This window comes from Microtus pennsylvanicus, chromosome 1, assembly GCF_037038515.1.
Source record: "Microtus pennsylvanicus isolate mMicPen1 chromosome 1, mMicPen1.hap1, whole genome shotgun sequence".
Classification (NCBI taxonomy): Eukaryota; Metazoa; Chordata; class Mammalia; order Rodentia; family Cricetidae; genus Microtus; species Microtus pennsylvanicus.
In genome coordinates, this window is record NC_134579.1 from 89,628,862 (window position 1) to 89,654,622 (window position 25,761).

Sequence of the window (25,761 nt, forward strand, 5' to 3'; positions counted from 1 at the left end):
AAAATGGGTTATTTTTACCTTGATCACAAACTTTACTTATCAGGTCTATTTCAACTGCAAGCATGGTCCCACAGATGCACACCAGGTAAACTCCACCTAACCATTCTTCATCAACGTACATTCTAATAATCAATGACTAATAGACAAAACTAGACTTCTAAACTTACAATCCTTTCTTTAAGAACTCAATTCTACAACTTTTAGATGGGCTTAACTACATCATGTCATAATAACTGTGAACTTTTTTATTAGTGCTGTGTTTTACCATAGATGAGAGATATTCTAAAATCCTATAAAACTCATCTGCAGGATAGACAAACTAGTTCTCTGGTTGTCATCAATAGACTATTTGGCATTAATTTTAAAATTATTATTCATTTCTCAGAAAAATCTGCACATGCTGTTTTGATTTTAAAAAGGAAGGGGCGATGTTGCAGCCACAAGTGTTACACAATGAATGCACAGCTGACAGACCTATAGGCCGATGCTCAGGAATATGCACTCCATATGGAGAACCGGATTGAGAGCTTTGGGGACACTTGTGTTTTGGACAGTCACTGTCAATTCTGCAGAAATCTTGTGAAATCATGGCATTTCTCCCCTTCAAAAAGTTATTCACACCAAAGTACCCAAGCAGTATATGGGTACCAAATAACCTTCTCTCATTCACAAATGCCACGCGACTTTTGAGCAATAACTTTCACTCTGTGTTGAATAGTCAAGTCTACATTACATTAATACCCCATAATTTCCCTTGCTAATAGACCATGTAGAAATTCCAAAAAGATAGAAAGACAACATGCCCACCCTTACTGGCAAACAGTTCTGGGTATCATAAGCTGGTGATCACAGTTGAGACTGGGCTGAGGGGAGTGGGTGAGTCCAGGGTTTATGGATGTCTACTGATCCTATCCAGAGGTTTGGAATGTCAGATATGTCCCCTTGGATACGGGCCCTTCTTGTGTGGTGTCACTTCCTGCAGGGCTGCTTTGTCAGGGCCTTCCTACCTATTTTTTATGATTCTGTAGTGCATGTAGAGATGACTGTTAATGTCTGTGTGGGTTGTATAGGCTGGAAAGCTCATGCTAGGTGGGAACAGCAAGCACAGCACAACCACCAGGAACAGCAAAGAACTATGAACAGCATAGTTAATAGAGAGGCCATAGAAAGAATAAACAGGACGCGATAAAAGGATGTGTGTGAGTTAATTTATTTATTCTTTCTGCTCAGATCCTATTAGTCAGATTTCCCACTGCTATATCAAATCTTTCTAAACGCTGAATGGTTTAGTGGGGTTTACCCCCAAAATAAACCTTGATAAGAGGTACTGAAGCTCTAAATGAACAGATCTGGTTTTTGATGCCTCTCTGCCACTTTGGTCATTGGTAGTGTAAGTCTGGAGGCCCCAGAAAAAGAGGGATTGTCTTCTTTGGGCTGTGGGCAGATATTTAATTCTTTTTCTTGCTATCTGGGAGAGTAAAATATAAGTAGTAAATCTCACGGACTAAAGTCATCTATAGATTTAGGTGAAGGTGAGTATGAAGATTTAGGAGTCTTTCACAGCAAGGTTACTTTAGGCCAATCTCTTATCTGTAAATGAGGCAAAACCAGAGTATACTTATTTATCTGTCTATTTGAGTGACTATCGATTTACAGTCTTATGAATGTAGTATTTCTATGCCCTTGAAATTTATGGATGGTTTTATTGTGTTTCTGTATTTTTTTCCTCTTCAAACTGACCCATTTCTCTTACACCACACAGAAAAGTAAGTGTTAATTGCTCTAAGTCAGATTAAGAGAGGAAAAGGCATTCTTAGTTTATACAATAAGAACAGTTTAAATTTTATGCTTCTGCCGGTCCTCTATTTGCACCCTATAAGTGAAGGCTTCTCTTCTATATTGCTTATTTTCTGAATTTTAAAAATAATATTGATGAATTTCAAAGAAAAATTTTAAATGTTATAAGAGGTAAAGAAAGAGTTCCTTTCCTCATTTATACTAAGCTTCCTACAACTGGAGCCACTATTATCATGTCCAGAAATTCTCTTTATGTTTTCAGACCTGCAAAGATAGTTACCCATATGTCTTGGGTGTCTGTTAAATATTTGTTAGATTTGATGTTGGGCATCTTAATAGCAGGGGAAGGCTCTGGTTTTAGAAACTTTTAGACCTGAGTTTGATCCACCAGAGCCCCTAGTGGAAAGGGAGAACTTGCCTTCAGAAATTGTATGAATGGTTTTAATGAAGTACTTTTGCTTGGATGCTTACTGCTGGCCAAATGACTGCCAATAAAGATAATCACAAGAAGTTATAGTTCTGTGTATACATTGCAAAAAAGAATGAAGATCAGGTAATGGGGAACAGGTGCTTTGTGACACTGTGCCTGCTTTTGCACATAGTTAGGGGAAATTGTGCCCAAAATGGATCAAATCATACTAAACTATGGGTGATATATCCCAAAAAGGTAACAGATGAGAGTAAGTTATGGGAAAATTCTGTAGCCAGGAAACATCCAGTTCATTTACAAGGCAATTATGCCGATATGCCTCACGTCTTGATTAAAGCCTTCACAACAGAATCATTGATTCTGATGGGTAGATCCTAAAAAATTAAAACTGTATAATTACTGCATAATCCTGTGGCTCACAGTAGGGAGTGATTCTGTAATTTCCCAGCATGTATTAATGCATGTCATGTGAATGAAGACAGACTAGATTACTGGGTATACAATTGGGGGTATTCTCTTGAGCAAATGAATATTTAAGGAAAAGGGTTTTTGTAGATTTTTGTTTTGTTTTGCAAATAGGTACTGTGGAATACTCCTATATACCATGACAATGTGTTGGTGTCATTATTAGTAACAAAGTATAGGAAGGAAAACCAAACTGAGGAGTCTGGGAAGAGCAAGAGCAGAGTCAGAGAACTCACAAACCAAATGCAGACATATAAGGAGATGAATGTGTTATGCTAGTAAATGTACCGCCACATGGCTGAGCATAGATAAGAAATATGGGTTAATTTGAAATGTTAGAGTTACCTAGTAAGAAGCCTAAACTCTCTGCCAAGCATTTATAATTAATATTAAGTCTCCATGTCAGTTTTTGGAAACTGTCAGAAGAGGAAATCTCTGACTACAAATGTGTATAGTCCTGATTGACAAAACTGGATCATCCCAAGGTTTCAGACACAGGCCATATACTGTAGCAGTGGTTTCATGTCACAGATCTAAATCAGCTCACATTACACAAATTCACACTGCTGTGGGATAATGCGTATGTATTCTTTGAATATGTATTCCTTTCATTGGTTAATAATATACCAGAATCGGCCTATAGTTAGGCAGAATAAGGCTAGGCAGGAGTGTGCAAAGGAGATACAGAGATCAACAATTAGACTTTGATATGACAGCATATGTCCAAGTTAATGCAGCTGCCAAGAAGGCCTGGCATAGACTTTTGTCTTCTAAAGAACAGGCTGAGGAGTTGTCTAGTATAAGAGATGGACCAGATAAATTATTTCAAGACTTGTCTCCAGACTGACACTGGCATTTAATAAATTAATTGGAGGTACAGAAGCAGGGCATTCGATAGTTAAAGAGCTAGCATTTGAGAATCCTAATGACGTGCATAAAGCGACTCTAAAACCTTTTAGAAAGCAAGGTGTCATTGTCTACAAATGGCAGCCCAATAAGCCAAAGTCAGCCCACAAATGGCACCTAAATGTGGGTCTGACCAGTGAACCCCAAAACATATAGAAGTTTGGTCTTGTGTACAAGGGAGCATGTGAGGGATGTCACAATAAAACTGCACCACAGTTGGAGAGGTAAGTAATGAGTGCTCAGAAATAAGTAGTAGATATAAAAAGGAAAGAGTTAAGCTGGGCATAAAATTGGGAATAAAAATGCAAATATTTGTAAACATGGCACAAGGAAATAGGACTCAAGTATCTGTACAGTTATTTAGATGGATTTTAATGGCCAGAGAAGCTGAAAAGAAGCAGAGACAAAGGGAGAATTTTTTACAGTTTTTAAATATTATAGTTTTCCCACAGCACTGGCAAGTGTATCCGCTGCCATCTTCAGACAGCTCCAAGACTTGGAGAGAACAAAATAAGTTTTGCCTTCACCCTTGCAATCAGCAGTGCTGTGCTCACCAAGCCAAATCCTCTCCCACTTCTGATTGAGTGAAAATAATGAAGGGGGTATGGTGTTTGCCCTAAATTGGCCTAGGATACTGCTAAGATTGGAATAGTACAAGCATATAAGCTGTGGCCAGCTGAGTCTGACCCATGCTGTGCCTTGGAGCCAGGAAAGGCAGACAGAAGAGATTAAAGGGCTATACCTCCCACAGTCAGCACCCAGAGTCAGCCAATAAAAACACCTACAGGCTAATTGACAAATGAGACAAGGAACCTATAACGGAAAAATCTATGGCCATTAACAGAGGAGAGGATTCAGAATTCTTCTAATTGTGTGATTACAAAAGATAAAATAATAAAGCAAGTATAGTAAAAATCGGTATGACTGTACCCACTTAAGCTTAAGAATGTGGCAGTTCAAAGCCCCTGTAATGGTGAACACCTGAGAACCTGAGCTAAATTTGCCAGCTGGTCATAATCTGTAATGGGACATAGTCTGTAGCTATCACGCAATCTTCTGGCAGGAGAAAAAGATATCAGCTTAGTTGTCACTTGGTGCTCGGGTTGCTCTCATGGCTGTCAGAAATGCCTGTGACTCCTGGTGTCAGCCTGAAGCCACAGAACAAACATCATCTTTGGTTTCCTATAATCTGTACTCATTGGTATTCTGTGCACCCTTGCATCTTTTGAACAGGAGAATCAGTCTACTCCACATTGTGTAATGGGCTGTGCTAGCTAGCCACGTCATGTCCAGGAGGATGAAGGCAGTGTGGCTGTGGATTGCAGGAAGACAGCTGTGTCATCTATCTGATAGAGGGATAAGTGATATTGAAATTCATATGTCTGCAGATCTGTAAAAATCTGGGTCTGGGGTGGAAGCCAGAGCCAAGAAATTTTGTCCTGTGTCTTTAAGTGCAATGTAAGGCTGAGGGAGGTGCTTTTGTCACTCAAGCCTCACTAGCCAATCAAGACCTCCAGGCCAACCTGTCAGTCAGAAATCAGGCAGGGCACTTCCTGGCGCCATGCTGCTGGATTGATTTTAAAGCTGAGCAGATGCCAGTGGATTGTGTTCTGTGCTGTGACTGCTACTGCAGCGAGCTCTGAGGAGAACATGGGTGAGCCTGGAAGCCAGGACATGGTGAGTAAGGGGTTGCTGTTCCGAGACGAGGAGGAGAGGATGGTGAGCCATGGGAGCGAGTGTAGGAACCCACTGCTACCATCAGTGTTTTCTGAGGTCCCATATGGTCCTTGCAACTCCCCATAACGAGGTCCTTGCCTCTGAATGACTTCCCTCTGTGGGCTGCATCTGTGAAAAGCATTTCCAGCAGGGAATTGTGTGTAGAAACAGCTTTGTGGTCCACATAAACGTGGTTTTGATACATATGGAAGGCCGGATCCCAAACTTGGAGATGCCAAGTTTTTTTATTATCTTTCAGAAGCTTTGCCCTTTGTATTTAACATTTAGGAGTAAGATACCTTTAAGTGAGTTAATTTTGTGGAGTTTGTAAATGGCATTCTTGCGTTTCTTCCCACTCTACCACTAATCGATGGTGCAGAAGAGGAGAAATTTGATATAAATTTATCACCAGTGCTTAGGAGATGTTAGCTGAGGAAGCCTGCCTCTAAATTAACCAAAAAATTAACTAGGCCTGTTAGAGATTAAGATGCTAGGATACAAAATTGTTTACAAGGATTGTTCAAACAAATGGCTCTAGACCATGACAGAAACACCACCGATTTATAAACAGCCACTACTCCTGTCACAAATCAATGAAGAAGGTCAATGCTCAGGGTCATTATGAGATCATAATGAACATTAGGGTATGGCGTGACTTAAAGTCCCAATTCTTTTTAGAGAAAATTATAGTTCTATCAGATGTATATGCTGAGAGAAGTGACAGTCATTTGAAAAGGAAAATGCTGTTGTGTTGAGAGCTGGCCATATCAATGATGTCTTTCCATTTAGGGTCCAACTCATGGAAAAGGAACTTAGCTCCTTCTCAAAACCAGGGATACTCTTGGCAGAGCCAGGAACAGCCGAGTGAGTGTCTAGGCCTTGGGGTTTTTCCTAATGTCCTGAGTTATGGAGAATAAAATAGAACTCCTTCATTGAAACCGGGAATATGTTTGGGAGAGATGTTAAGGATCTGGAACCAGTGCCTTTCTGGAGAGATTCTTCAGAACCTGAGAACCCAACTCTTCCCACCACAGTGAGCTATGGTCCCAAGGCCACTCTGGGTGTAGTCCATAATATTCCTTTTTTTGTGCTGGGCGTTTTGAGACTGGGTTTCTCTGTAGCTTTGGAGCCTGTCCTGGAACTTTCTTTGTAGACCATGCTGGCCTTGAACTCACAGAGATCCACCTGCCTCTGCCTCCCAAGTGCTGGGATTACAGGCATGTGCCACCACTACCCTGCTATTGTGTTCCATTGCTTGATTACCCTTATTCTGAGTTTGTCTCATTGTGTGGCCATTTCTGCTAATTTTCTAGAAGTCTCCTATTTCCTCCCATTTCCCTTACAAGTGGTATACAAGAAGCTTTTCATCTTAAGAAGGTTACTTGGAATAATACATAGCTTATACAAGACTTCTCTGTCCCAGCTTTTATCATACCTTTGTTCCAGTTTTCCTGTCTTTCTCTCCTTCTGGCACTGCACGTAGGGCCCTGTCAGTAAAGTATGACCTGCTGCTCAGGTCACTTACATACTTTTGACACAATTGTGGCAATATCCTTGCTGTGTAACTTTCCCCATTCCCTAACTGGCAAGACTTGCAGTTTCCCATGGCTATTTAATTTCTTCAAAGTGTAAGCTAGAGTCTGAACCTAAAAGAAACTCAAGGATGGTAGTGTATGTGGAATGCATTGTTTATTCTAGATTCTCTCCTCTTTGAGCATTTGCCAGAGATGGATGCATGCTATCATTGTGCAGATTTTTCTTTATTAATCTCTTAAGTGTGTACAGTGTTTTCTCACTGGAAAGGTATATTCTAGAATATCTGCACTTCCAGCATTGTAGAAAAATATTGGTAGATAAGGTCTCTTATGTTTTTATATGAGACCTTGATTTCATTCTGTGACATTCCAGGTCAATGACCTTGCTGTCTTGATTTAAAATTTTTTTTTTTGAGACAAGGTTTCTCTGTAGCTTTTGTGCCTGTTTCAGAACTAGCTTTTGTACATCAGGCTGGCCTCGAACTCCAAGAGATGGACCTGCCTCTGCCTTCCAAGTGCTGTGATTAAAGGCATGTGCCACCACTACCCAGTAATGATTCAAAATTCTTAAATGACTGTGTTGCCTCAGACTTTTAAAATTACCTGCTTGGTCGGGCGATGGTGGCATACGCCTTTAATCCCAGCACTCGGGAGGCAGAGGCAGGCGGATCTCTGTGAGTTCGAGACCAGCCTAGTCTACTAGTGCTAGTTCCAGGACAGGCTCCAAAACCACGGAGAAACCCTGTCTCAAAAAGCCAAAATAAATAAATTAATTAAAAAATTTACCCACTTGAATCATGAATTCCACTATTCATTACACTCACAGGAGAAGGACCTGCATGTGGAACATGTTGTCTGCCTTCAGATCAGAATAGAAAGAATAGTTTACTGAGTGCACCACAGGGAAATGGGAGAAAAATAGCTCCTGGAGTCACCAGTCTGAGAAAGGACCTGATTGTGGCAGTGTGGTAGTTTCAAGGTTAGAATTGGCCTAGCTCACTGCTGAGATTGGGGTAGTCCAAGCACAATACTGCTAAGATTGGAATAGTACAAGCATATAAGCTGTGGACAGCTGAGTCTGACCCATGCTGTGCCATGGCGCCAGGAAAGGCAGACAGGAAAGTTTAAAGAGCTATACCTCCCACAGTCAGCACCCAGAATGAGCCAATGGAAATACTTATAGGATAATTAATCCATGAAGACAAAAAGCCTATAATAGATAAATCTATGGCTTTTAAAAGAGGAGAGGATTCAGAATTCTTCTAATTGTGTGATTACAAAAGATAAAATAATAAAGCAAGTATAGTAAAAATCGGTATGACTGTACCCACTTAAGCTTAAGAATGTGGCAGTTCAAAGCCTCTGTAATGGTGAACACCTGAGACCCTGAGCTAAATTTGCCAGCTGGTCATTGTCTGTAATGGGACATAGTCTGTAGCTATCATGCAATCTTCTGGCAGGAGAAAAATGTATCAACTTAGTTGTCATTTGGTGCTTGGGCTGATCTCATGGCTGTCAGAAATGCCTGTGACTCCTGGTGTCAGCCTGAAGCCACAGAACAAACATCATCTTTGGTTTCCTAAAATCTGTACTCATCAGTATTCTGTGCACCCTTGCATCTTTTGAACAGGAGAATCAGTCTACTCCACATTGTGTAATGGGCTGTGCTAGCTAGCCACGTAATGCCCAGGAGGATGAAGGCAGTGTGGCTGTGGATTGCAGGAAGACAGCTGTGTCATCTATCTGATTGAGGCATAAGTGATATTGAAATTCACATGTCTGCAGATCTGTAAAAGTCTGGGTCTGGTGTGGAAGGCAGAGCCAAGGAATCCTGCGCTGTGTCTTAAAATGCACTGTAAGGCTAAGGGAGGTGCTCTTGTTACTCAAGCCTCACTAGCCAATCAAGACCTCCAGGCCCACCTGTCAGTCAGAAATCAGGCAGGGCACTTCCTGGAGCCATGCTGCTGGATTGATTTTAAAGCTGAGCAGATGCCAGTGGATTGTGTTCTGTGCTGTGAGTGCTACTGCAGCGAGCTCTGAGGAGAACATGGGTGAGCCTGGAAGCCACGACATGGTGAGTAAGGGGTTGCTGTTCAAAGATGTGGAGGCGAGGATGGTGAGCCACGGGAGCGAGTGTAGGAACCCACTGCTACCATCAGTGTTCTCTGAGGTCGTATGGTCCATGCAACTCCCCAGTTCCACGTCTTGGCCTCTGAATAACTTCCTTCCTTGGGCTGCATCTGTGAAAAGCATTTCCAGCAGGGAAGTGTGTAGAAACAGCTTTGTGAGCCGGGCGGTTGTGGCACACGCCTTTAATCACAGCACTTGGGAGGCAGAGGCAGGCTGATCTCTCTGAGTTCGAGACCAGCCTGGTCTACAAGAGCTAGTTCCAGGACAGGCTCCAAAACCACAGAGAAACCCTGACTCGAAAAACAAAAAAAAAAAAAAAAAGCTTTGTGGTCCACATCAACGTGGTTTTGATATGTATGGAAGGCAGGATCCCAAACATGGAGATGCCCAGTTTTTCTATTATCTTTCAGAAGCTTTTCCCTTTGCATTTAACATTTAGGAGTAAGATCTTTTTGGAGTTAATTATGTGGAGTTTGTAAATGGCATTCTTGTCTTCCTGCCCACTCTACCACTAACTGGTGGTGCAGAAGAGTAGAAATTTGCCGGGCGGTGGTGGCGCATGCCTTTAATCCCAGCACTTGGGAGGCAGAGGCAGGCAGATCTCTGTTTGTTCGAGGCCAGCCTGGTCTACAAGAGCAAGTTCCAGGACAGGAACCAAAAGCTACAGAGAAACCCTGTCTCGAAAATCAAAAAAAAAAAAAAAAAGAGTAGAAATTTGACATAAAGGCATCACCAGTGCTTAGGAGATATTAGCTGAGGAAGCCTGCCTCTAAATTAACCAAAGATAGCAAAGTAGTGTGCAAACTAGGCTTGTTAAAGATTAAGATGCTAGGATACAAAATTGTTTACAAGGATTGTTCAAACAAATGGCACTAGACCATGACAGAGACACCACTGATTTATAAACAGCCACTACTCCTGTCACAAATCAATGAAGAAGGTCAATGCTCAAGGTCATTATGGGATCATAATGAACATTAGGGTATGGTGTGATTTAAAGTTCCAATTTTTTTAGAGAAAATTATAGTTCTGTCAGATGTATATGCTGAGAGAAGTGACAGTCATTTGAAAAGGAAAATGCTGTTGTGTTGAGAGCTGGCCATATCAATGATGTCTTTCCATTTAGGGTCCAACTCATGGAGAAGAAACTTAGCTCCTTCTCAAAACCAGGAATACTCTTGGCAGAGCCAGGAACAGCCTAGTGAGTGTCTAGGCCTTGGGGTTTTGCCTAGGTCCTGAGTAAGGGAGAATAAAATAGAACTCCTTCATTGAAACCAGGAATATGTTTGGGAGAGATGTTAAGGATCTGGAACCAGTGCCTTTCTGGAGAGGTTCTTTAGATCCTGTGAACCCAACTCTTCCCACCACAGTGAGCTGTAGTCCCAAGGCCACTTTGGTCATAGTCCATAATATTCTTGAGATCTCCTTTGTTTTCCTTGTGTTGCATTTTTTTGTGACAGGGTTTTTCTGTGGCTTTAGAATCTGTCCGGAAGTAGCTCTTGGAGACAAGGCTGGCCTTGAAATTCCTGAGAGCCACCTGCCTCAGCCTGCAGGGATTGAAGGCCTGCTCCTCCACCACCCTGCTATTGTGTTCCATTGCTGGATTACCCTTATTCTGAGTTTGTCCCATTGTGTGGTAATTTCTGCTGATTTCCTAGTAGTCTCCCATTTCCTCCCATTTCTTCTTACAAATGGTATACAAGAAGCTATTCATCTTAAGAAGCTTACTTGGAATAATACATAGCTTATACAAGACTTCTCTGTCCCAGCTTTTATCATACCTTTGTTCCAGTTTTCCTGTCTTTCTCTCCTTCTGGCCCTGCACTTAGGGCCCTGTCAGTAAAGTATGACCTGCTGCTCAGGTCACTTACATACTTTTGACATAATCGTGGCAATATCCTTGCTGTGTAACTTTCCCCATTCCCTAACTGCAAGACTTGCAGATTTCAATCTCTATTTAATTTCTTCAAAGTGTACACTAGAGGCTGAACCTAAAAAAAACTCAAGGATGACAGTGTATGTGGAATGCATTGTTTATTCTAGATTCTCTCCTCTTTGAGCATTTGCCAGAGATGGATGCATGTTATCATTGTGCAGATTTTTATTTATTAATCTCTTAAGTGTGTACAGTGTTTTCTCATTGGAAAGGTATATTCTAGAATAGCTGCCCTTCCAGCATTGTAGAATAATATTGGTGAGATGAGGTCTCTTGTGTTTTTATATGAGACCTCGATTTCATTGTGTGGCATTCCAGGTCAATGACCTTGCTGTCTTGATTTAAAATTCTTTTTTTCTTTTTTGAGACGAGGTTTCTCTGTAGCGTTGGTGCCTGTTTCCAGAGAAGCTTTTGTAAATCATGCTGGCCTTGAACTCCGAGAGATGTGCACGCTTCTGCCACCCAAGTGCTGGGATTAAAGGTGTGTGCCACCACCACCTGGTAATGATTCAAAATTTTTAAATGACTGTGTGGCCTCACACTTTTAAAATTACCCACTTGAGTCATGAATTCCACTATTCACTAACTCACAGGAGAAGGGCCTGTATGTGGGACGTGGTGTCTGCCTTCAGATCAGAATAGAAAGAATAGTTAACAGAGTGCACTACAGGGGAAATGGGAGAAAATCAGCTGCTGGAGTCACCAGTCTGAGAAAGGACCTGATTGTGGCAGTGTGGTAGTTTCAATGTTATTGGCTTCTATAATATCATAGGGATTGGTGCTATTGCAAAGTGTGGCCTTGTTGGAGTCCATATGGTCTTGTTGAAAGAAGTGTGGCACTGGGGATGGGCTTTGAGAATTCCTATGTTCTGGGTACTGCCAAGCATTTCAGTCAACTTCCTGTGGCCTGCAGCAAAATTGTTCTGCACAACATAATTCTCCTCCCCCCCCATAATGACAATGGACTGAACTTCTGGAAATCTAAAATAGCCACCCTGATTAAATGTTTTATAATACGGGTATCTCATTGTATCTCTTCACATGCATAAAATTCATAACTAACACAGGTGGTTTCAGTAATTTTTTTTTTTTTTTGGTTTTTTGAGACAGGGTTTCTCTCTAGCTTTGGAGCCTCTCTTGTTACTAGCTCTAGTAGACCAGGTTGGCCTTGAACTCACAAAGATCTATCTGCCTCTGCCTCCTGAGGTCTGGGATTAAAGGCGTTTGTTTTTGAAAGACAATATTTTTCTGTGTAGCTCTGGGTACTTAATGTAGCTCCTTAAACCATGCTGTCCTTACTCACAAATACAAATGATTCTGGCTTCTGCACAGAGGGATTAATGAGGGAACAACATTGTTGTTTGTGTGTGCTTTTGTGTTTGTGTCTGTATTGTTTGATTGTCTGATGAGCCTGGAATGTAGATTTTTATATATTTCAATGATAAACATCTATGCTAAACTTCACCTACATCTTGAAATTCAAAGTTTGGTGGAGGGTATCATTCTCTTTCCCAGGAGAGTTGTATGCATGACATTAATACCTCTGCCTTTTGAATCATTGCAGTGCAGGGGTGTGACTTTCTACCTGCTCTAATTTTTTTTCTTTTGAATGCTTTCAATGTATATGAGGTTGTATCTATATACAAGGGTATGTAGCACATGTGTGCTTCTTCCTCGTGTTAGTCACCATAAGCCTCATCACCTATGAAGTTGAAGTAATGGATAATTAGAAGTCCCCTTTAGTACTGGCAATTTTCCCACTCATCTGCAAGGACAGCAAGACTGCTTAATTGCTGACTCATCTCCCTTACTCTATGTTATTTATGATCATCATTTGGGGGGCTGATGTTTTCTTTGGTCCATTTGTAACTGTTTAAACATGCACTCCGTTTATTCAGATCTTAGTATGCAAAAGATTAAACTGGGCAACTACAGGTTCTCGAAGATGAATGTAGAACTAAAGTGAATACAAAAGTTTCTAGCCGGGCGGTGGTGGAGCGCACCTTTAATCCCAGCACTCGGGAGGCAGAGGCAGGAGGATCTCTGTGAGTTCGAGAGCAGCCTGGTCTACAAGAGCTAGTGCCAGGACAGACTCCAAAGCCACAAAAAAACCCTGTCTCAAAAAAAAAAGTTTCTGTAGTTCTTCAGTAGATCCTCTGATTTCCTCTTACATTTTTTATTTGAGTGATTTTTGGATGGATACTGGGTTTTATTAGTTGTAACTCTGGCTTACCTTTAACTCATTGCATAGGTTTGACTGATATCCAACTCAATTTAATGCATCTGCTTTTATATTGATTGCTGGGATTAAAGGCAAGTGTCAGTATACCCAATTTCCCCATCTCTTTTTTAGATAATCATTGTTCTTACTATTTCTGTAATATTTTCTCAGTAGTGTTGATCTGCTTGCTTCTCTGTGTCTCTATGTCTGTTCATTGGCATTTCTTTTTTAAGGCTGTATCCTATTTAAAGGGCCAAGGAATGGCACATATGAACCTCTTCTTCAGTTTCCTTCTAAAGTGACTGGTGATTACATTATAATGTAATGTCATGGAAGAAGCTTGGGAAGCTGCAACATTATACAAATGTATCATTTTAAAAGAAGTATCCAATGTCAGGATCACACTTTGTTTTACTGTTGGTTGGATTATTCTAGAATTCAATGATCTTTGAGGATGTGCACATTGACTTCACTGAGGATGAGTGGGTTTTGCTGAATCCTTCCCAGAAGAGTCTCTACAAAGATGTGATGCTGGAGACATACAGGAACCTCACTGCTACTGGTAGGACTGTGAACTTTCCTTTACATTTAAAAATAAGGGGACTACTCTGTATTATTTATTGATACTTTTGGTATATGTGTTTGAGAAAGTGTAAAAATGAGCCAAATAACTAAGGCATAGGTCACTTAAGATATTCAATTTTGTACATATGATTAATATATTGTTTACTTTTTGTTACTGTATTAGGCTACAGTTGGGAAGACCATAATTTTGAAGAGTATTTTCAAAGTGCTAAAAAACATGGAAGGTAATTTTTATTTGCAACTTGGTATATATTTGTCTCTGAAGAAGTTTTAATTTGTCCTGGACATTTAAAGAAAAACAATAATATAAATGAGCAGAGCTTAAAGTATATTGATGTGTATTAATTTCTCATAAAACCATATGCCTCAATATGACATAACTGGTCTATGTTTCCAGGGCATTACTCTAAAAACAGAAGAGAAACAAATGATTCTTTACCTGATACCACCATTTGAGTCATAGTCCCATGAGAACTATGCTGTAGAGCTTCCAATCGATTTAGTTTCATACCACTCAGATATTGCACATGGAACACACATACACACATTGAATAGATAATAAGTATATGTTTAAAACTGACCAAAAAATACTCAGTAGTAAAGCCAGTATTACTCATGTACTTGTGACTTTGCCAAACTTATTGAAAGAGTTAGTTTATGAGAGTCAAAAAGTCTCTTGTTTTTATTATATTATTATTATTTAATTAAAATTTCCACATCCTCCCTTTTCCCTCCCACCGCCCCACCCTCTTCCCCTCCCTATCCAGTCCAAAGTTTAGTCAGGATTCCCTGCCCTGTGGGAAGTCCAAGGACCTCCCTGCTGCGTTGCATCCCATACCAAAAGAGAGCACCATGAATATAAAATTTAATATCTTATTTTTTTACAATAAAGCAAAATTATAAATTTAATTCATATAGATATTAATATTCATTCGTGTAATGTACAAGGTGAAACTTTTGCATTTGCCAATTATCTTTGCAGGTATGAAAGAAACCATAATGAAGAGACACTCTCTGAGTATGCTCAATGTGTTAAATCATTTGCATGTTATAGTCATCTTCAAAGGCATGAAACAAATTATTCTGCAGAGAAGCCATATGATGGAATTCAATATGCTGAAGCCTTTGGAGGTACCAGTTGTCTCCAAATACTTAAAAGAAGAACACAAGCTGGAGAGAAACCCTATGAATGTAATCAATGTGGTAAAGCTTTTTCACGACGATATAGTCTCCAAATACATAAAAGAATACATACTGGAGAGAAACCCTATGAATGTAATCAATGTGGTAAAGCTTTTTCACGACAAGATAGTCTCCAAATACATAAAAGAACACATACTGGAGAGAAACTCTACACATGTAACGAATGTGGTAAAGCCTTTTCACAACTCAGTAATCTACAAACACATAAACGAATTCATACAGGAGAGAAACCCTATGAATGTGATCAATGTTATAAAGCCTTTTCACAACTCAGTTATCTAAGAACACATAAAAGAATACATACTGGAGAAAAGCCCTTTGAATGTGATCAGTGTGATAAAGCTTTTTTACAGCGCTCTAAACTCAGAACACACAAAAGAACACATACTGGAGAGAAGCCATATGAATGTAATCAATGTGATAAAGCCTTTTCACAACTCCGTAGTCTACAAAACCATAAAATACTTCATACAGGAGAGAAACCCTATAAATGTGATCAATGTGATGAAGCTTTTTCACACCTCAGTAGTCTAAAAACACATAAAAGAACACATACTATAGAGAAACCTTATAAATAATCAATGTAGTAAAGGCTTTGCATGTTGTAGAAGTGTACACTTTCATCAAAGAACACATGCTGAATAGAAACCCTACAATTTTATCCAATGTGGTAGAGCCTTTGTATGTGTCATTGGGCTCTAAAATCTTGATAAAAAATTAGTACAAAGAAACTTTTTTTTTTAATTTTCTAAACTGGGTGTCTCTGTAGCATTGGAGTCTGTTGTGAACTCACTCTTAGAAGAGGCTGGCCTTACACTCACAGAGATTTGTCTGTCTCTGTCTCCCAAGTGCTGGATTACAGGGGTGTGACACCACAGTCCAGCTGTCACACGCTTTAAGTGCAATCAGTGTGGGAAAGTTTTCTTCTTCTTGGTACTCTTTATACAAGAGTAAACTTTTAGTGGATAAGAGGTCTATTAATGCCTTTGCATATCACAGTACTCTGAGGACCTGAGAAGATTTTGAATGTGACTATAAATGTTTTGAAAATATCCTCAGGCAACACACATTTACTTACAAAAGACAGGGAAGAAAGCAAATCTACAAGTTTGCAATCTGTTAAAGCGTTAAGAAGTCTCTATTTTGTTTGCACCTGCGAAATTATATGGACAGAAGTTCTATGAATTCAATGATAATGTAACCCTTTTTGATTTTGCACTTTCCTTCAATTATATAAATACAGTTATCTCTAGAAGTTAGCTCACTTTGGGAAATAACCAGGCTACCTTACAGATAAACAATTATATTTTTACTTATTATAAGAGGAAACTCATGCCACAAGAATGGAAAGTCCAAGTTCCACTGTGTTCCATGGGAATCACCCAGATAGCAAGCACCTGGTCTATCCCAGATTTTCTCCTGGGGCTCCAGGAAGCCACGCCTTAACTAGATTCCACTTCTTTAAGATGGTTTGTTAACAAAGCTTCCCCTATTACTTATCCAGATGGAAAATTTGGTAGATGGGTATAAGTGCCTCTTCTGTGTCTGTGATGAATCATAATGTCTAAGTCTCTTAATAAAACAGTGTAATGTGACTCTGGATTAGAGATGGTTACATGATCACCTTGACAGTGTTGTCACAAGAAGTGTCAGACACGACACCTACACCGGGAAGCTAAGAACTCATATACTCAGCTTGTAGCATGAACCAGGTACAGGAACTTGAAATGGTGTGTGAATGTTAACTCTCAGTAACAAACCCATGATATTTCTTCCAGGATGACATTATTTTCTAAATTTTCCAAATGATGCCACTTATTGAAAATGATTAATTTCTGTAACTTCAAATCTACATTCTTTCTTTTTATTGCATGAACCAAATCATCATTGAGAAAAACAGTGGAAATAAGCCTTTAATACCTCAACACCTGGGTTACAGAAATGAATGCTTAGAGGAGAAAAATATTCATGAGTGAAAAATTGTTTAAAGAGTTTATTAAATTTTAATCATGTTATTTTAGTGTGCCTTTATTTGGGTGAATGAATATTCATGCTTGCTCCCAGGAAGGTTAGACCACTGGGTATTCCTGTTGCAAGCAGGACTAGAGGAAGTTCTCAAAAATCTGACCTTCATCCTGACAATGAACTTGTCCTAACTACTTGGCCATGTCCATAGCCCTGTAAATATTATAAAGACTTTTTCTTAATCATTGTAACATAAGATAATAGGGAAGAAGACCTACAAAAAAAACTTTTTCATGTAAATTTTATAGTAAAGACTTCACATCACAGTGCTTTTATTGTCCAGGAATTCTTTATGTCTTTTTCATCATGAAAATTTTTCATTTACTATATTCATTAAAGTCTGATGGTTGGCATTTCTCCATTGCAACTTCTGATTAGTGAGAGATATTAAAGTGTTCTATACATTTAGCAATTCCTTTCAATGAAATTTATTTTGTGCTCTTTGTTTTCTCTCTGTAATTTTTGTACATCTCCCTCTGTGCTTTCACTTAGTGAGAGGTATTTTACTGCTGAAATATATAGAATGAGATGTCCATCATCTAAGTGAAACATTTATTTAATTCCTTTTAAGTAATGCTGTCTGGGAAAGCATTATGAAAGGGTGATGAAATTTTTTCCTGGATTTTTTGTTTATTTTCACAAATTCCCTTGAGATGTCATTTGCTATCCAGTCTACTTTTATGTCACTAATTAGTTATGAATACATCTGAACTCATAATCATCATGGGTCATCCTCTTGAATATAAGTCCAAAGGTACATGTTAGACCACAACATTTGCTGTTTCATCTACATATCTTATCAAAATTAATGTTAAAATACATAATAGGATAGAGTATAAGAAACATTACCTCATGTGTGTCCACAGCATCATTTTCATCAAACTGGTAGAGATATAAAATGTGGGATAATCAGTAATCATCTGAATATTTTACAGTGTATCTTGATGTCCTGTGGATGTGTATACATTATTTGAAGTCTATGCATCTTCCTATTTCCATTAGTTATCCATTTGTCACTTCATCATGAAGTGCTTCCTTCTAAGGGAATTATCAAGAGAGGCCGGGCAATGTAACATCAATGAGATATATTTGAAAAAAGTTTCTGTTATATGTATGTGTGATATAATTATGGAATTTTAGTCCTGACAGATATGTGAAGACCATAAAACAACTTTTTGGGGTGGACAATTGGCTTTCTTCATATGGTAATCAAGATGATTATGTTACCAGGCTTGCACACCACAGATATTTCCCACTAAGTCAGCACCCTATTAATTGAAACATTCTACCAGAAAATTGTTGCCATTTTTAAGATTGTAAACATGTTTTAATTGAAGGAAAGAGGAAAGACAACAACTTAAATAATGAAACATATGTTCAAGGAAACTGATAAACTGCTATCTCTTTTTTTGTTTTTCCCTTTTTTGTAGAATGTGTTTTTCTTAGGACTCAACACTTGTTCATAACTTCTTCTCAAAACCTCAATGAATACTATAATAATTTCTCCGTAGAGAAAGTTTTTTTGCAGCTGTCTGTTGTCTTGAGTTTGTTATAGTATATACTGAGTGTAAAAGTAGAGGTAAAAGTGGGTGGCCTGGGTCTGAAAAAGCATGGGATAAATCCGGACTCTCTAAACAGGGCGAACAATTAGGGCTGATGAGAAGCCAAGGACAATGGCACGGGGTTTTGACCCTACTTCATGTTCTGGCTTTGTGGGAGCCTAGCCCGTTTGGAAGTTCACCTTCCTAGACATGGACTGAGGGGGGGCGGACCTTGAACTTTCCACAGGGCAGGGAACCCTGACTGCTCTATGGACTGGAGAGGGAGAGGGAGAAGATTTTGGGGGAGCTTCCAGAGATCGATTTAGATCCAGCAACATTGTCACAACTAAAAGTAAACTCAGCTAAGTAGTATTTGTTTGTAATTTGTTTTTCCACCTGCCTAATTCTTTTGTACAGGAGAAGAGGAACTTTCCTTGTCTTCCTTGCCTGGCTTGCCTTTTTCTAATCTGCCAAAACTGTGCACTTAAAAACTTCAAGTGTGCACCGAAGAGATAAAGTTTCCTCTTTAAGATTCCTTAACTTCCTATTCTTCCAGTAACACGTATTTATTCCACCAGATTTATAATCATTTAAACTGTAAGAGATTGTTAGGCAGCTTCCTTGCCACAGCTGTGCACCTTGCCCTCCAGCTCTCTCTGCAGCTCTCACCCAAGGAATCCCTATTGCATTCTCCTGACACAGACTGCTCCAAGGCTGCATGCAGGCCTCACACAGTCTAAGGCAGCCTGCTGTTCCCTGGTCTACATGGGTTTCCCCTATGTTCCAGCCTTCAAGACAAGACCTACAACTTCTCCCCTCATCAGCAGGAAGCAACTATGAGAGAACCTCACATCTTATGTCACCTTTTACTGTGTTAAACTTTATGCCCCAGAGAATATAAACATATTCTATCACTAATGTCTATATTCTGCCCATGAGACCGTAATGTATATGTCATCACTCTCCTCGTGTATTTCTGACAACTTCTGCTATGAACATCTAGCTATGTATGTTTTGAGAAAGTTGGTAATTCCCTATTATGAATAAAACGGGTTATTTTTGCCTTGATCACAAACTTTACTTACCAGGTCTATTTCAACTGCAAGCATGGTCCCACAGATGCACACCAGGTAAACTCCACCTAACCATTCTTCATCAAAGTACATTCTAATAATCAATGACTAATAGAAAAACTAGCCTTCTCAACTAACAATCCTTTTTTTAACAACTCAATCCCATAACTTTTAGATGGACTTAACTAGATCATATCATAATAACTGTGAACTTTTTATTAGTACTATGTTTTACCATACATGAGAGATATTCCTTTTTTTGTATTTTTTTATTTCTATTTTTATTTATTTATTTTTATTTATTTTTTATTGAAAAAAAGATTCTGCCTCCTCCCAGCATCCCATTTCCCTTCCCCTCCTGGCACTCCTTTACCCCACCCCCCACTCCTCTCCTCCTCCCTCTCCAGTCCATAGAGCAGTCAGGGTTTCCTGCCCTGTGGAAAGTCCAAGGTCCTCCCCCCTCCATCGAGGTCTAGGAAGGTGAGCATGCAAACTGGCTAGGCTCCCACAAAGCCAGCACATTACGTAGGATCAAAACCCCGTACTGTTGTCCTTTGCGTCTCATCAGCCCTCATTGTTCGCCATGTTCAGAGAGTCCAGTTTTATCCCATGCTTTTTCAGTCACAGTCCAGCTGGCCTTGGTGAGCTCCCAATAGATCAGCCCCACTGTATCAGTGGGTGAGTGGACCTCTCATGGTCCTGACTTCCTTGCTCATGTTCTCCCTCCTTCTGCTCCTAATTGGGACCTTGGGAGCTCAGTCCAGTGCTCCAACGTGGGTCTCTGTCTCTATCTCCATTCATCTCCAGATGAAGGTTCTATGGTGATATGTAAGATATTGATCAGTATGGCTATAGGATAGGTTCCCTATCCTCAGCTGCCCAAGGAACTAACTGGGGACATCGCCCTGGGCACCTTGGAGCACCTCTAGGTTCAAGTCTCTTGCCAACTCTAAGATGGCTCCCTTAATTCAGATATATGCTTCCCTGCTCCCACATCCATCCTTCCTTTATCCCAACCATCGCATTTCCACAAGTTGCTCCCATCCTCCCCTTGTCACTTTTCTCTCCCCATCTCCCCTTACCCCCACCCACCCCACGCCCAAGATTTCAATTTTTTGCCCGGCAATCTTGTCTACTTCCCCTATCCAGGAGGATAACTATATGTTTTTCTTTGGGTTCACCTTCTTATTTACCTTCTTTAGGATCACAAATTATAGACTCAATGTCCTTTATTTATAGCTAGAAACCAATTATGAGTGAGTAAATCCCATGTTCATCTTTTTGGGTCTGGGTTACCTCACTCAGGATAGTGTTTTCTATTTCCATCCATTTGCATGCAAAATGCAAGATGTCGTTGTTTATTACTGCTGAGTAGTATACTAATGTGTATATATTGCACACATTATTCATCCATTCTTCCATTGAAGGACATCTAGGTTTTTTCCAGGTTCTTGCTATTACAAATAATGCTGCTATGAACATAGTTGAACAAATGCTTTTGTCATAAGATAGGGCATCTCTTGGGTATATTCCCAAGAGTGGTATTTCTGGGTTCTAGGGTAGGTTGATCCTGAGTTTCCTGAGAAACCGCCACACTGATTTCCAAAGTGATTGCACAAGATTGCATTTCCACCAGCAATGGATGAGGGTACCCTTTCCTCCACAACCTCTCCACCAAAGGCTATCATTGGTGGTTTGATTTTGCCACTCTGACAGTGTAAGATGGTATCTCAAAGTTATTTTGATTTGCATTTCCCTGATCGCTAAGGAGGTTGAGCATGACCCTAAGTGTCTTTTGGCCATTTGAACTTCATTTGTTGAGAATTCTCTGTGCAGTTAAATGCCCAAATTTTTTCATAGATTTTTAAAATATTTATTTATTTATTATGTATATAATATTCTATCTCTATCTATGCCTGCAGGCCAGAAGAGGGCACCAGACCACATTACAGATGGTTGTGAGACACCATGTGGTTGCTGGGAATTGAACTCAGGACCTTTGTTAGAGGAGGCAATGCTCTTAACCTCTGAGCCATCTCTCCAGGCCCAAGTGCCCCATTTTTTTAATTGGGTTAATAGCATTTTAAAGTCTAGTTTCTTGAGTTTTTTTTTATATATTTTGGAGATCAGAACTTTGTCTGTTGCGGGGTTGGTGAAGATCTTCTCCCAGTCAGTGGGTTGCCTTTTTGTCTTAGTGACGTGACCTTTGCTTTACAGAAGCTTCTCAGTCTCAGAAGGTCCCATTTATTCGATGTTGCCCTTAAAGTCTGTGCTGCTGGGGTTATACATAGGAAGTGAAAGCCTGTGCCCATATGTTGTAGGGTACTTCCCACTTTCTTTTCTATCAGGTTCAGTGTGTTCAGATTGATATTGAGGTCTTTGATCCATTTGGACTTGAGTTTTGCGAATGGTAATAAATATGGGTCTATTTTCATTCTTCTGTAGAATTGTCATCTACAGGTTGACATCCAGTTGTGCCAGCACAATTTGTTGAAGATGCTTTCTTTCTTCCATTATATGCTTTTAGCTGCTTAATCGAAAATGAGGTGTTCATAGTTTTGTGGGTTAAAAATTGGGTTTTCTATACGATTCCATTGGTCGACTTTTCTGTTTTTATGCCAATACCTTGCTGTTTTGAATACTGTAGCTCTGTAATAGAGTTTGAAGTCAGGGATGGTAATGCCTCCAGAAGTTCCTTTACTGTATAAGATTGTTTTGGCAATAATGGGTTTTTTGTGTTTCCATATATAGTTGATTATTGCCCTCTCAAGATCTGTGAAGAATTTTGATGGGACCTTGATGGGGATTGCATTAAATCTATAAATTGCCTTTGGTAGAATTGCCATTTTTACTATGCTGTTCCTACCAATCCACGAACAAGGGAGATCCCTCCATTTTCTAGCATCCTCTTCAATTTCTTTCTTCAAGGACTTAAAGTTCTTGTCAAATAGATGTTTCACTTCCTTGGTTAGAGTTACCCCAAGATATTTTATGCTATTTGTGGCTATTGTGAAAGGTGATGCTTCTCTGATTTCCCTCTCTGCTTCCATATCCTTCGTATATAGGAGGGCAACTGATTTTTTGTAGTTGATCGTGTATCCTGCCACGCTACTAAAGGTGTTTATCAGCTGTAGGAATTCTTTGGTAGAGTTTTTGGGGTCGCTTATGTACACTATCATATCATCTGCAAATAACGAAAGTTGAACTTCTTCCTTTCCAATTCGAATCCACTTGATCCCCTTATGATGTCTTATTGCTATTGCTATAACTTCAAGCACTGTATTGAAGAAGTATGGAGAGAGTGCACAGCCTTGTCATGTTCCTGATTTTAGTTTGATGGCTTTGAGTTTCTCTCCGTTTAATTTGATGTTAGCTGTTGGCTTGCTGTGAATAGCTTTTATTATATTTAGGTATTACCCTTGTATCCCTAATCTCTCCAAGATTTTTATTATAAAAAAATGTTGAATTTTGTCAAATGCTCTTTCAGCATCTACTGAAATTATCATTTGTTTTTTTTCTTTCAGTTTATTTATATGATGGATTACATTGATAGATTTTTGTATGTAGAACCAGTCCTGCATCTCTGGGATGAAGCCTACTTGATCATAATGGATAATTTTTCTAATGTGTTCTTAGATTTGGTTTGCCAGTATTTTATTGAGTATTTTTGCGTCGATGTTCATGAGTGAGATTGGCCTGTAATTTTCTTTCTTGGTTGAGTCTCTGTGTGGTTTTGGTATCAGAGTGACTGTAGCTTCATAAAACAAATTTGGCAATGACTCTTCTGTTCCCATATGGTGAAATACATTAAAGAGTATAGGTATTGGGTCTTCTTGGCAGTTCTGGTAGATTTCCGCATTGAAACCATCTGGTCCTGGGCTTTTTTTGGTAGAGAGGTTTTTGATAACAGCTTCTAAGTCTTTGCGACTAACAGGTCTATTAACATTGTTCACTTGGTCCTTGTTTTACTTTGGTATATAGTATTTTTCTAAAAAAGTGTTCATTTCTTTTACATTTTCCAGTTTTGTGGCATACAGGCTTTTGTAGTAAGATATAATGATTCTCTGAATTTCCTCTGTGTCTGTGGTTATGTCCACCTCCCCCTCTTTTTTTGGTTTTTCGATACAAGGTTTATCTGTAGCTTTGGAGCCTGTCCTGGAACTTGCTCTTTAGACCAAGCTGGTCTCAAAATGACAGAGATCCACCTGCCTCTGCCTCCCGAGTGCTGGGATTAAAGGCGTGCGCCACCATTGCCCTGACACCCTTTTCATTTCTGATCTTATTAAATTGCATATTCTCTCTCTTCCATTTGATTAGTTTGCATGGGGGTTTATCAATCTTGTCGATTTTCTCCAGGAACGAGCTTCTAGTTTCGTTGATTCTTTGGATTGTCTTTTGTGTTTCTATTTTGTTGATTTCAGCCCTCAGTTTGATTATTTCCAGTCTTCTACTCCTCCTAGGTGAGTCTGCTTCTTTTTTTTCTAGAGCTTTCAGGTGGGCTGTTAAGTCTCCAATGTGTGCTATCTCTGTTTTCTTTAAGTGGGCACTTAGTGATATGAACTTTCCTCTTAGGACTGCCTTCAGAGTGTCCCATATTTGAGTATGTTGTTTCTTTATTTTCATTGTATTCAAGGAAGACTTTAATTTCTTTCTCTTTTTCTTCCTTGATCCAGGTGAGGTTCAGTCGTTGACTGTTCAGTTTCCATGAGTTTGTAGGCTTTGTGGGGGTAGCATTGTTGTTGCCTTATATATTTAATTCATGGTGATCTGATAAGACACAGGTGTTTACTAATATTTTTTTGTTAATGTGAAAGTTTGCTTTGTTACCGAGTATGTGGTCAATTTTCGAGAAGGGTCCATAAGCTGCAGAGAAGAAGGTATTTTCTTTCCTATTTGGGTGGAATGTTCTATAGATGCCCGTTTGTTTTAATACCTCGATTAATTCTCTTTTTTCACTGTTAGGTTTCTGTCTGATTGACCTGTCCATTGGTGAGAGAGGAGTGTTGAAGTCTCCTACAATTAGTGTGTGCAGTTTGATGACTGCCTTGAGTTTAGTAGTGTTTCTTTTACTTACGTGGGTGCTTTTATATTAGGGGCATAGATATTCAGGATTGAGACTTCATCCTGATGAATAGTTCCTGTTATGAGTATAAAATGTCCCTCTCCATCTCTTCTGATTAATTTAAGTTTGAAGTCAACTTTGTTAGAAATTAGTATGGCCACACCTGCTTGTTTCTTAGGTCCATTTGCTTAATAAGCCTTTTCCCAGCCCTTTACTCTGAGTAGGTGCCTGTCTTTGTGGTTGAGGTGTGTTTCTTGTAAACAGCAGAATGTTGGATCCTGTTTTTGTATCCAGTCTCTTAGCCTGTGCCTTTTTATAGGTGAGTTGAGTCCATTGACATTAAGTGATATTAATGACGAGTGGTTGTTAACTCCGGTCACTTTTTTGGTCATAGAGTTTGTGTGTTTCCCTTCTTCGAGTTGTGCGGGTGAAGGGTCTCTAGATGTCTGAGTTATTGTGGGCATTGTTAGAATCCTTGGTTTGTTTAAATAAATGAATATTTAAGGAAAAGGTTTTCTTGTAGATTTTTCTTTTGTTTTGCAAATAGGTACTGTGTAATCCTCATATATATCATGACAATGTGTTGATGTCATTGTTAGTAACAAAGTATAGAAAGGAAAACCAAACTGAGGACTCTGTGAAGAGCAGAGTCAGAGAACTCACAAAACAAATGAAGACATATAAGGAGATGAATGTGTTATGCTAAAAAATGTACCACCACATGGCTGAGCACAGATAAGAAATATGGGTTAATTTTAAATGTTAGAGTTACCTAGTAAGAAGCCTAAGCTGTCAGCCAAGCATTTATAATTAATATTAAGTCTACATGTCAGTTTTTGGAAACTGTCAGAACAGGAAATCTACACCTACAAATGTGTGTAATCCTGTTTGTCACAACTGGGTCATCCCAAGGTTTCAGACACAGGCCATTGACTGTAGCAGTGGTTTCATGTCACAGATCTAAATCAGCTCACATTACACAAGTGAACACTGCTGTGGGATAATGCTTCTGTCTTCTTTGAATATGAATTCCTTTCATTGGTTAATAATATACCAGAATTGGCCTATATTTAGGCTGGTTAAGGCTAGGCAGGAGTGTGCAAAGGAGATACAGAGATCAGCAATTAGACTTTGAT

The 25,761-nt window shown here is 39.4% G+C and overlaps 1 protein-coding gene across 1 annotated transcript; it reads left to right on the plus strand.

Annotated features, from left to right (window-relative positions):
* The first annotated feature begins 13,577 nt into the window (after positions 1 to 13,577).
* LOC142840199 (uncharacterized) lies at positions 13,578 to 15,502 on the plus strand. The gene is made up of 3 exons (XM_075956788.1): positions 13,578 to 13,698; positions 13,885 to 13,945; positions 14,704 to 15,502. The coding sequence occupies exons 1-3, from the start codon at positions 13,578 to 13,580 to the stop codon at positions 15,500 to 15,502; spliced, it is 981 nt and encodes a 326-aa protein (XP_075812903.1).
* The last annotated feature ends 10,259 nt before the right edge of the window (positions 15,503 to 25,761 follow it).